The sequence below is a fragment of the Arachis ipaensis genome, chromosome B06, assembly GCF_000816755.2.
Source record: "Arachis ipaensis cultivar K30076 chromosome B06, Araip1.1, whole genome shotgun sequence".
NCBI lineage: Eukaryota > Viridiplantae > Streptophyta > Magnoliopsida > Fabales > Fabaceae > Arachis > Arachis ipaensis.
This window is the reverse complement of record NC_029790.2, coordinates 135,396,838-135,409,270: the sequence shown is the minus strand read 5'-3', so window position 1 is coordinate 135,409,270 and position 12,433 is coordinate 135,396,838. Positions and strand designations below refer to the sequence as shown.

At 34.7% G+C, this 12,433-nt stretch overlaps 2 protein-coding genes across 3 annotated transcripts in view; one reads left to right on the top strand and one right to left on the bottom strand.

The window, feature by feature from the left end:
* Positions 1-9,166, top strand: part of LOC107605644 (kinesin-like protein KIN-4A) — an 11,152-nt gene extending 1,986 nt beyond the window's left edge. The window contains exons 2-26 of one of the 2 annotated variants that reach the window (XM_016307593.2): positions 116-262; positions 347-496; positions 620-873; positions 1,319-1,500; positions 1,584-1,708; positions 1,959-1,995; positions 2,234-2,325; positions 2,428-2,535; positions 2,828-2,947; positions 3,139-3,226; positions 3,332-3,441; positions 3,880-3,978; positions 4,061-4,174; positions 4,275-4,391; positions 4,467-4,547; positions 4,914-4,985; positions 5,701-5,794; positions 6,054-6,085; positions 6,170-6,267; positions 6,374-6,472; positions 6,631-6,852; positions 7,332-7,449; positions 7,829-7,984; positions 8,064-8,379; positions 8,690-9,166. In XM_016307593.2, the coding sequence (XP_016163079.1) occupies positions 116-262; positions 347-496; positions 620-873; positions 1,319-1,500; positions 1,584-1,708; positions 1,959-1,995; positions 2,234-2,325; positions 2,428-2,535; positions 2,828-2,947; positions 3,139-3,226; positions 3,332-3,441; positions 3,880-3,978; positions 4,061-4,174; positions 4,275-4,391; positions 4,467-4,547; positions 4,914-4,985; positions 5,701-5,794; positions 6,054-6,085; positions 6,170-6,267; positions 6,374-6,472; positions 6,631-6,852; positions 7,332-7,449; positions 7,829-7,984; positions 8,064-8,279 (2,931 nt within the window). In that variant the 3' untranslated portion in view covers positions 8,280-8,379; positions 8,690-9,166. Of the gene's footprint in view, positions 1-115; positions 263-346; positions 497-619; positions 874-1,318; positions 1,501-1,583; positions 1,709-1,958; positions 1,996-2,233; positions 2,326-2,427; positions 2,536-2,827; positions 2,948-3,138; positions 3,227-3,331; positions 3,442-3,879; positions 3,979-4,060; positions 4,175-4,274; positions 4,392-4,466; positions 4,548-4,913; positions 4,986-5,700; positions 5,795-6,053; positions 6,086-6,169; positions 6,268-6,373; positions 6,473-6,630; positions 6,853-7,331; positions 7,495-7,828; positions 7,985-8,063; positions 8,380-8,689 lie in introns of both variants that reach the window. The other variant, XM_016307592.2, reaches the window with a different exon arrangement.
* On the bottom strand, positions 9,817-12,263 carry LOC107605643. Its single transcript, XM_016307591.2, has 2 exons — positions 12,013-12,263; positions 9,817-10,626 (listed from the first exon to the last, which is right to left on the bottom strand). Exons 1-2 carry the CDS (start codon positions 12,187-12,189, stop codon positions 10,252-10,254), a joined length of 552 nt encoding a protein of 183 aa, XP_016163077.1. The 5' UTR covers positions 12,190-12,263; the 3' UTR covers positions 9,817-10,251.

The following is a 12,433-nucleotide window of genomic DNA, read 5'->3' as shown; positions in this document are numbered from 1 at the left end:
TAGGACTTGAAGTTTAAGTCTTTGGACACCTTCATCTAAAATTGCAGACTGTATTAGTTGCCTTGAGTAGCTGAAAAGTGGGGTTATGTCTTATGCTAATTGCAAATGAATGCAGGTGCAAATTGGTTCCCATTCCTTTACATTTGATCATGTCTATGGGAGCACTGGTTCTCCTTCATCTGCTATGTTCGGTGAATGTGTTGCTTCCCTTGTTGATGGTTTGTTCCAAGGATATAATGCAACTGTTCTTGCCTATGGTCAGGTATAGTTAACTGCTAAATGGGACAGAAGTTGCACGCACTGCACATACTTCTCTCTAGCACATGACATTTTTACTCCATTGCAGACAGGTTCTGGGAAAACATATACCATGGGCACTGGCTTTAAAGATGATTACCAAGGAGGAATAATACCCCAAGTTATGAGTGTCTTGTTTGACAAAATCGAGATTTTAAAGCATCAAAGCGAATTTCAGTTGCATGTTTCCTTTATTGAGGTGTGTCGATAGCTTATAGCCATGGTTTTGAAAGTTTAGTTCTTCTTTATTGCCTGAAACTAATAGATTATTACTTGTGAATTGATTAAGATTATACATCTAACAACCTTTATCTGTGAATAGATTCTTAAAGAAGAAGTAAGAGACTTGCTGGATCCATCGTTTTTGAACAAACCAGAAACTGCAAATGGACATGCAGGGAAAGTAAACGTTCCTGGGAAACCACCAATTCAAATTCGTGAAACATCAAATGGTGTCATTACCCTGGCAGGATCTACTGAAGTCAGCGTTACAACACTGAAAGAAATGGCTGCTTGCCTAGAACAAGGATCATTGAGTAGAGCAACCGGGAGCACAAATATGAACAACCAATCCAGGTAACTAATGCATTTTCCTTCTTATCAGACTGCATGAATCTGTGCTTATTCATGTGGTATTTTTATTTCACTTTTAGATTCATAAACTAATTTTGGATATCAAAGTATGAGCTGTTTAATGTGAAATATAGATAATTTTAAAACAAGAACTAAGGAAGATATGGTGTATAATGGATTTCAATTATTGGCTATTGCTAAATCACTGATGATTTACAGACTTAAAAACCAGACTAAGCTTTGAGTTATTTTCTTTTAAATTTTAAAGCCAGTGTTGTACTTAAAGTTTCAATTTCTTATGGGAGGAAATATGTTTATACTACAAATAACCTTTTTTCCCCGCAGTGAATCTTCCTGAATTTACTTGTTGGCATCATTATTAACTGCTGTAATTTATGCTTGAGTTCTTGTTTATTACTTATTCTTCTATTAATATGTGGCCAACTAGTCGTTCACATGCCATCTTCACCATCACACTAGAGCAAATGCGGAAGCTCAATAGTTCCAGCGAGATCGGCGCAAATGATACCATGAATGAAGAGTATCTTTGTGCCAAGTTACACTTAGTGGATCTTGCTGGATCAGAACGAGCTAAACGAACAGGATCTGATGGCTTGCGTTTTAAGGAAGGTTAGATGATGGCTTTAATAATTTGTGCTAGTAAATAATATTTTCATCATTATATATTCCTATTAATTTTCTCTTTCATACAGGAGTTCATATAAATAAAGGACTTCTGGCACTGGGTAATGTAATTAGTGCGCTTGGTGATGAAAAGAAGAGAAAAGAAGGAGCTCATGTTCCTTATAGGGACAGTAAACTTACTAGGCTTTTGCAGGTTTATATCTCTAAGTGTACCTTCTCGTAGTATACTCTAATGATGTTGAAATATGCTTACTATTAAGTCAGTTTAAAAAGGATGTATTTTCCCCTTTGAAAATATCACCGTGTTTGAATGAATGACAACAAAAATAAGAAATAGAAGTAACCAAATTCTCTAATGTTATTATTTTCTTTCTTTGATCTTTAACATAAATTTTCTTTTCTAGAAGTTGTGTATTTATAGATAAAGCTAAATGATTTTGCAGGATTCACTTGGTGGTAACAGCAGGACTGTTATGATAGGTAACTCGGTTATTCTTGCTTGTATCCTAGTCGATTTTTTTTATCTCCCATCATTGGCTTTCACAAGATAAGCTTCAACCAAAAATGAAAAGCTTCTTCATGGATCTCATGTTACTATTCTTCTTCACAATTTTTTTTCTTCTAAGATTGATGATGAGTATTACATTGTTGTATTGCATGCTCGTTTCCAATGTACATATATTCGCTGCAATAAAATATGTTTCTGTTTCTTTTCCAGCTTGCATAAGTCCCGCAGATATTAATGCTGAGGAAACCCTCAACACTTTGAAGTATGCAAATCGTGCACGCAATATCCAAAATAAGCCTGTTGTAAGTATCTGCATAAATTTATGTTCCATGTCATATCTCTTCGATTCTTCGTTTTCAATATATATTGCATACATTTAATTTTATATTTTTATTCTTCCTTAGGTGAACAGAGATCCCATGTCCAGTGAGATGCTAAAAATGCGACAACAATTAGAGTATTTGCAAGCAGAACTTTGTGCTCGCTCGGGTGGCTCTTCTGAGGAAGTTCAGGTAGTTTGGTTTCTGGTAGCTTGAATCTTTGGAAATGTGTTAAATTCTGCATTACGTTTAATATATTTCCTATAATAGGTCAGTGATAACATTAATGAAATGACTTATGGTAAACAGATGGGCATCAATCAATGCTTACCTTTTTTGTTAGACAGAAAGTATCCCAGCCTTCATCGTAGCTGGACCTCTTTCATAGACACTACTAAATAATTTGATTTACGCAAAGTACACGTGTTGATATGGTTTATGTTTTTGTAATTAATATATAATCATTTTATAACTGTTTATTTAGGTCCTGAAGGAAAGGATTGCTTGGCTTGAAGCAGCAAATGAGGATCTCTGCCGTGAACTTCATGAATACCGTACTCGAAGCCCTGTTAGTGTTATAGATCACTGTGAAAAAGATGCTTATGTATGCCTCTGATTCCATAGTTGATATTCTTGTTTGACTTAACAACTTTTTATTCTTGTTTGACTTAACAACTTTTTAACAATTTAATACCTAGACATATCTTGGTATTTGCATTCCACTATATGGATTAGTTTCCATTACAACAGCCATTCTGTGAGGCTATGCATTTAAGTATTAAATTTCCTTTCCAGGATGACAGCACATGCAACGTGAAGACTGATGGGCTTAAGAGGGGCTTACCTATCACAGCCCCTGATTATCCAATGAGTGAAACAACAGGTAAGACTTGTCTTTGGCCTGAATTGAGTAAGTTGTTTGATAAGGCTAATATTAAATATTCGATTAGAATGCCATGATCCTTGGTTAACAGTGCCAGTTTTACAGGTGATTCAAGGGAAATTGAAGAAGTAGCAAAAGAGTGGGAGCATACATTACTGCAAAACAGTATGGACAGAGAGTTACATGAATTGAATAAACGCTTGGAGCAGAAAGAGGTTGTTATACTTACATATAATTAAACCCATATCTATGACATATTATGCATTAGAGGATAGCATTCAAATCAATAGAACCATTGTGTAACTTGTGTTCTATGATTTGATAACCCTACAGTCAGAAATTTTGTTTTTGATGGTTGATGGTGTTTTCTGCTTTTAGCTTAGAAAATGATATTCTACTGCTTCACTTCTTGGATTTGATCCCTTATCTTCTGATTTCAAATAGTTAGATTTTTCATTCCAAGGATTTCTTCATTAACAAGCTGCCAAAATCAAATTAAAATAATAAAAGCAGTAGCTGACTGGTCTTTTCCCAACTTCATCATCGAATAATTACAGAGCATAATGTTTAATCTCTGCCTTCAAGAAGAGACTACCATATTCTTTCTCTCTCTTATTTTATTACCTTACTTAATGGGATTGATGTCTGTACAGTCTGAGATGAAGCTTTTTGGGATATCTGATGCTGAAACTCTCAAGCAACACTTTGGAAGGAAGATAATGGAGCTGGAGGATGAAAAGAGAGCTGTGCAGGTTTGATAGAAGTTATGTGCAAAGTTAATTTTACTCATGCAGAAAATTCATATTCATGTATGCATCTGATTTGTAAATGCAGCGAGAGAGGGATCGACTTTTGGCTGAGGTTGAAAATCTTGCTGCTAATTCTGATGGACAAACACATAAATCAGAGGATATCCATGCACAAAAGCTGAAAGCCCTTGAGTCTCAGGTGAGGAGTCCAGTTTTTCATTTGAATTTGTTTTACAGTTGTATGATTTTGGTTACAACAATTTGACAGTGGTAGAATCTTTCAAAATATATGAATTCAGATCCTGGATTTGAAGAAGAAACAAGAGAGCCAGGTCCAGCTTCTGAAACAAAAGCAAAAAAGTGACGAAGCAGCAAAGCGACTGCAAGATGAAATACAATCTATAAAGGCCCAAAAGGTTGATTTCTGTACTTTGCAAATGCATAATTGAGATCATGTACTTTTGTCTGCTGTAACCTGAATAATGTTGCAGGTTCAATTGCAACAAAGGATGAAACAAGAATCAGAACAGTTTCGGCAATGGAAAGCTTCTAGAGAGAAAGAACTTCTGCAAGTATGTCAAGCTTCCTCATTTTTTCATGATTTTGTTTAATTTGTTCACAATACTTTCAACTAACTTAAGGTGATAAAAGTTTGCTATTTTTTTCTTCAAAAAAAAAAAAAAGAAAAAAGGAAAGCGTGAGTAAGCACGAGTTAATACTTAATTTAGGGTACAAACTATCTGCTTCTACAAAGCTTTCAAACAACTCATATTCAATAGGTAGAATTAGTATACAGAGATGGCCATGTTTAGCTGGACTTGTGTCTTGTGCTAGTATGATAGCTGATCATGATCAATCTAACACTTTCCAACATGATTTACCTGCCTGCACTGCATTATTCTCTATGGCCTTTATTGGTTATATGTTTTGTGAGACAGTTAAGGAAGGAGGGAAGGAAAAACGAGTTTGAAAGGCACAAGCTGCAAGCATTAAATCAGCGCCAAAAACTGGTGAGGGTTCCTAGTTGTTAGATGATAGTTTTTATATAATTTTTAACTTGGACATTTTAGTTTACACTAGAGATAAATATATTAAGATTGAAGATTTTGTGGTGGTGGTGGTGGCTTTATGTGCATTTACTGTTTCACCTTTTATATGCAACGCCTGTACTTAAAAATATAGGAAAAATATTTCTTAAAGAATGAAATCTATATGATGATATGTTTCAATTTAGTGGTAAATAATCTGGGCAAGTCATATATATATACATTTTGTTGCATGTAGTTAATTCTGTCAATTAAAGCAACGGTGCATTGTAAATTGAAGCACCAGGGTTTAGGCGTATGGCTATGTGCAAAATATTAATCAAGATTGAATACATGTTATACCTTCATTATCCAAATTTCTAGGTATTCTTGGGTGATTGACATTGACGTGTGTGCCAAAGTAAACTATGACTTCCTCCAAAATATGTCAAATATACACAAATAGAACACTTTTTGTGCTGTGATATTCAACATGTTGTGCTCCCATCTGCTTTTCATTTTGCTATGCAATATGCATAATTCTTAGAATAGAATAAATTCTTCTTTGACCAATATAAATTGAATAAATAAGATGGTTATAGAAACACCTATTTTCTTGATGATATTTGTGGTTATCTTGATTCTTGACTGATACTTATCATAAGAAGTTACTAAATCTAATAACTAAATGTTTCCTTAGGTTCTTCAAAGAAAGACTGAAGAAGCTGCAATGGCAACCAAGCGATTAAAGGAATTGTTGGAAGCTCGCAAATCTTCCAGCCGAGATACTTCAGGTATGATTTGTTGTGGCCAACAAGAACGTTAACTTTGTAGGCTACTGAGACAGACGATGCTCGTATTTATTAACTGGCATGTCATCTGGTTTGAGGCATGAAACAATCAGGCTTAACTTTAATAGATCAGTTGAAAAAGGATTTTCTTTTAAAATGGCTTAAGTATAGGAAACTGTCTTTTAGTGAATAACATGGGAGTTTAAGTAGATGGATCTTCTCTTTCATTTTATTAATATTCTTATTCTCTTTCATCCTCCAGTTACAATGAATGGAAATGGAACGAATGGGCAGGTAGCATACTTTCTCACTCTCTTGGATTTGCTTACTATCCATGCTAGCTTAAATCTTAAATAAGTATGTTTTCATCATTTACAGAGTAATGAGAAGTCCTTACAACGGTGGCTTGATCACGAGCTAGAAGTCATGGTAAAAGAGCATGAAGTTCGTTTTGAGTATGAGAAGCAAAGCGAAGTGTATGTAACTTATGTTCACTAATTACTTTTCGTACTAATTGATTTGTATTGTTGTCATAATGTCATTGATTCTTTTTCTGATTCTTAATTTGAATGTAATCCTCAGGCGAGCTGCCCTTGCAGAAGAGTTATCCTTGCTGAAGCAAGTAAATGAGTTTGCTGCAAAAGGTCTCAGTCCTCCAAGAGGGAAGAATGGATTTGCTAGGTATTCCTTGTTTTTAAATAAATACAATAATTATATTTGTTAGTTTTTTACCTCTTTACATCTTGAAAAAATTCTCTCTTTCAAATAATAAACACATGGAATCTAAAAGGATAGCTCTCTCTGCTCAATGGCTTTTTAACACTTGCCATATTTCTCAGAGTGTTGTCCATGCCACCAAATGCAAGAATGGCCAGAATAGCTTCACTTGAGAGCATGCTGAGCATATCATCTAATTCACTTGTGGCAATGGCTTCTCAACTTTCTGAGGCAGAAGAACGAGAACGGGCTTTCACTAGTCGTGGACGCTGGAACCAGTTACGCTCAATGGGAGAAGCCAAGAATCTGCTTCAATATATGTTTAATTCTGTTGCAGATGCTAGGTGCACTTTTTAATCCTTAATCACTTTCTATCTTTCTCTTGATCTATTTCAAATTTGCAAATCTGACCCAATTCAACAAAGAAACTCACTTATTGGAACCAGGAAGTTTGGTAATTCTTGTAAATTTTAGAACAATAATGTATCATATTTTCTACTTTTCTTTAAAGGATGAAATGAGCTCATAGAAATAGAACTACAAAGGGCCATTGACATGATTTGGTGTCCTTTACACGTATAAGTCTGGCTTCTATATCTTGATAATTCTATCATTATTTTCAATGCAATAACTACATACAGAGAGGGAAGGTGCCTTTTAGGTTTTAAAAGTTTCCTTTAACAAATGGCTTGACATTATGATAATTGATTGCAATAATTTAAATCTCGTTAAATGAGTATACAGCATTTGTATTTTGTTGAGTGGCTTATATTGGCTCGCTTGTACTATTATTTAAATTTAATGTACGAGACGATGACTGCAGGTGCCAACTATGGGAGAAGGACATTGAGATCAAGGAAATGAAAGATCAAATCAAAGAACTTGTTGGTCTATTACGGCAAAGTGAGATCAAGAGGAAGGAAGTTGAGAAGGAGCTAAAGGTGAGGGAGCATGCCGTTGCAACAACATTGGCAGCACCACCTTCTGTAAGATCTTGTCTGCCTATTATTCAAGGAAAAATCAACGAAGATTTTGAAAATAAAATACATAACTGTAAAGCTCTCAGCAAAAATTAACTCACATATTTAGAAGAAATTAACCATGGCATACCACCTCGGTTTCTTGGGCATAATATGTCAAAATACTTATCATACATATTAATGGTTTTCTTTTTCAAACATAAACTGTTCGTACTAGCATACCAAGTAAACTGTAAACCAAACTTGAAGCAAATAATTCAAACCGTTTAAGGCACAGGCCATAATACTATTGTCATCACTGTAATTTTAGTTGTTAATTTATCATCACTTGATATAACAGGGAAACTCTCCAAATTCATTGAAGCATAATGCTGATGAAGATACGGGACCATTGTCTCCAGATTCCGTGCAAGCTCAGAAACAGCGAAAATATACACCAGGCATTGTTAATGGCCAAGTGAGGCAATCAGCAGCATTTATAGATGAGAGTAAAAGGGTAATTTGTTCTGCATTCATGTGAAACTGGCAAACATATTTTTATAAGACCAAGTATGTGAGATTTTCTTTCGATGCAGATGGTACCCATCGGGCAGTTGCCAATGAAAAAATTGGCAATGGCAGGACAAGCATCTGGCAAGCTATGGAGGTGGAAAAGAAGCCATCATCAGTGGCTACTACAATTTAAGTGGAAGTGGCAGAAGCCATGGAGACTTTCCGAATTGATACGACATAGTGATGAGACGATCATGAGAGCCAAGCCACGTCCCCGTGCCTTGCAACATAGGAAGTGATCCTCTCTTTGATCAGCCGTTTGGTGTGGCTCAGTATTCATTTGTTTTTTTCTACATGAATAATTCTGGACACAAGGCATTGGAAAGAACATAAAACTAGGTGCGGGTAATGACTATTTATAATGTATATTATTCTTACTTCAAGCAATCACTTCTGCTGCTACACAAGCTTTCAAAATGAGTGTCTCCTCTAAGGTGCAGGGTTTACTTTAAGATGATGCCCTTTGTTTTTCATCAAAGGTTACAATGTGCATTTTATTCTCTAAAAGTACACATTATACTTCAGAAATGCTTCAGAAATTATATTCTCTAATATCTTCTCATCTAATTATTACTCAGTTACTGTTATCCAAACAATTTCTTTTATAAGATGCATTGATCTGATCTGACAATCTTGTTTCTTGCTGCAGTGTAGTATAAATGGTTGCTGACATTATATATACCGCTATCAGTCTTTGTTAATACTGTGCAATACTGGAAAGTTTCCATAGTTGATGCATTTGGAGCATTGTGTGAGGTGTGCTGCAATGTTGCCAAACAGCTACCCTAATAATTGAAGCATAGGAGATAGTTGTTTGCTTTATAAGCATTGGAGAATAGTCTGAGTCTGTCCATATCAATACTAGAGGGGAACAAAAAAGGAAATATTCTTTTTTCTAGTGGAAATATGTATTATTAAGGGTCTTTTTTAATACCTTACTGTAAGTTTTTGTGGTCTCGTCATGTTTGGGTCACATTGATTTTTGTTGATATAAGTACTGTAACATTGCTTTGTCATGTACCAACAGAGGGAAAATTCTTCTGTGTATTATTTTTCTTGTCTATAAGGTTTTTTGTGTGTAAAGAACATTAGTTACTATATTGAAAGGGATTTTAATTTTAGTCCACATCTTCTCTATTTGGACTTGTTATTGTTTCTATCTTACCATTCCTTTTATTTTAAATCATTTCTAATATAAGACCACTGAAAAGAAATTGGGTTTGGCTACCAGTCAATCAACTTGGTGTTGGGGTACATTTTCACTTTCATTTTGTATTTAAGCAAGCAATAGCTCAAATGGCATAGTCTCTTCGAGTCTCCATATCTTCGGTAAAAAAAAAAAAAGCAAGCAAGATGTCAAAAAAAGAAAAAAGAGAGAGAATATGTAATGTTTATACTTATTTGTGTCTCATACGCTAAGTTGATACATATTTTTTTACTATTAGTATGGGTCTTAAAATCCACATAAAATAAGTTTCACTCCAATTTATAGTGAACAAATATGCACCAACTCAATGTACAAGATAAAATAATCACAACATTTCCCAAGCAACAATTTACTAGTTGTATTTTGCTGTTTAATTGTTCCCACGGTATCCATTGCCATGTTGCAAAAAGAACCCAAAAAAAATAATAATCATAGTTGTAATTCAATACAACAAAGAATCATGGTTCTACCATTGTGTCAACCCAATTTAATAAAGCAAGATTAATGGTACTGAAAGCATGCCCGAAAAAGGAGCATAATAATGGAAACCCCTAAAGAAGAAAGAATTATGACAAAATGACAAGAGCTAAATCATTTATCTCCATTATCTTACAACTCATCATCATTACATACAAAAAATCCGCAAAAAAGAGTAAACATAGGAGAGAACAATGTACTCTTGTGGCTCAAATGTAGCATTTAGAGTCCAAATGGACATCAATCACACCAAGTCTTATACTCAGAAAATTTTCTGTATTGGTGACTCAACTACTGAACTACTGAACCACTATGGTTTTACAGCATTAAATTCTTCAAAGAGAAAAAAGTTTGCTAATGTAAACTTTACTATAACATTGACATGAATGTTTCAAAGACCAAGTATAAGGCATTCAAAGCTTCACTTCCAAGATATTAGAAAACTTGATCTTGAAAATGCATAGAAAAGCATCAACAAGCATGATTTCGGCTCATGATTTCGGTTCGCTCTACACAAAGCATTGGGGTTAAGAGCACCAGTATGCATAGTGCTCGTCTTTACGATGATTACTAACAAGGCCCCCACACTTCAAACAGATGAAGCTGCTTCCGTCTGAAACCGCATCCAATACTACTTGCATCCTGCCGGTTTCAGCCAGTATGGACGTCCCATGAGCATCAGAAGAAATTGACGGGCTGGCAATTGAAGGGACGAGGGTGTTAGTTGCAGATGGTTCAATTATTACAGGCTGAGCTTCGGCAATGGCGCACTCAGCAAACAAAGAAGCTAGCTGGTCAACAGCAGCATTGTCTTGAAGTCTACTTCTATACACCTCACGAGCACGATGCAAGGACTGAAATACAGCTTCATCCCCACCTTTGGATTTCATTGCTACAATTACCTGTTTCCGTTTAAAAAAAAAAAACACATCAGCCACCAAAAGAATGGCCAAAAATTTTAGTATCTGTCTATAAACATGATTAAGTTTCACACATATCACATTGAAATATATTATCTCCTCATTTATCAGAGAAGAAAAAAGATCATCGACTCTGTGGAGTAACTGATAATACTGAAATCACTTGATTGTCAGGGTTCTCGAAACATTAGAATAAAAAAAATAAAATTCTCTCCTGCCTGCTGCCACGATGCGTTGGTGAAAATTCAGGCTATGATCTCCTACAACGTATCATGTACGCAGAGTTGGATACAAAAACCTCCAACCAAGAGCCATTTGTTGAATAAAAACCAAAAACATGAAAAGAAATATTCATTTTACTGATGCCAAGGCTTATTGATTTTTCTTCCAGAAAAGTATGAAGTCATGTTTACACACAGCATGCCTAGGTTGTGCTTCCTTTGTTCGTATATTTGAAATCCTAAAATTAGGAGGACTTTAAAAGTGTGAAATGATTTATCCTCCTATCTCATCACCATAAGCATTCTCCTAATCACTAAATGAATGAAAAGTTATAATGGATTGCTTTTTAAGGTTATCAAAACATAGTTTCGATTTACCGTATACTTCACCTAGTCGGAAGATTTTTCGGATGCTCTATCATCACTCGTAAAATGTACATAGAAATCCAATAATGGAGAATTTTAAATGATAGTCTTCCATTTCCATTCCATCATTTAAAAACTCCAAAACAGGGGTGTTCTAAATTCTAAACATTCCGAATGTATGCTAAAATTATGCTGCTTTCCAAAAACAAGTAGCTAGATTGTTCATGTAGAAAGTAAGAACAGTGTACTAAACATTTGCAATGAGTTAAGCAAAATTCCCCACTAAGTCTTCAAAGCATTTTAAGGGAGTTTGATCATAAAAAAGTCACCAACCCCAGAATCATATTTTGAAATCCACCATGCAGATGTAATCAATAAACAAAACCAACAAATAAAAAGTTACTCATTTGGTAAATTCTAAACTAGTTATGGTAATCATCCCAAAACAATGTTCATATATAATTTGATTTATCCAACATACACAACTGATTTGGCTAGTTTACTCAGCAAGGTAAGCATGCTCTATATACCATTGCACAAAACAGTATTGAATTAATTCAAACCTCGCATATATAAAAAAAAAATTAAAATAAACAAATAAACAAAACTTCACAAGTGACCAAAATTGTACAAAGAAAAGAAAAAGCTACGATTCCAGTGAAGTAATAACAAAAAAGAAAACTTTATGCAAATTAACGATTGGAATGAAGATAAACATAGTTGATTTAATAGAATTGGAAGAATAAAATAAAATTGAAAGAGAGAAATGAAAAAAGATTACAGCTTGGAGAGCTTGGGAAGGTTTTCCTTGATTGATGAATTGGCGAGCCAATGTGAGTAAGTCGCGTACGGAGTCACTTTCGCCGGAGCTCGACGGAACCGCCCCTAGCGGCGGTGCCTCCGCCGCAGACGGCGCCACCTCCGTCATCTCGGCGTCCATATCTGACGATCTTCCCATTCGCCTTCTCCACACTCTCTAATCTTTGTGTTCTTTGCAACTTTTATTTTGAAATAATAAATCAATATAAAGTATTTTATTTATGCAACTATATTAACAAAATTACGTAATAATGTGTAATTAATTAATTATATGTATTAGATGTGTTTAACTCTCTTTCTATAAATAAAAAAATTCAAAGTTTACATTTTTTTAATTCTAGTGATGTAATAAATTTTTTCAAATAAAAATAGAATTTATTTCA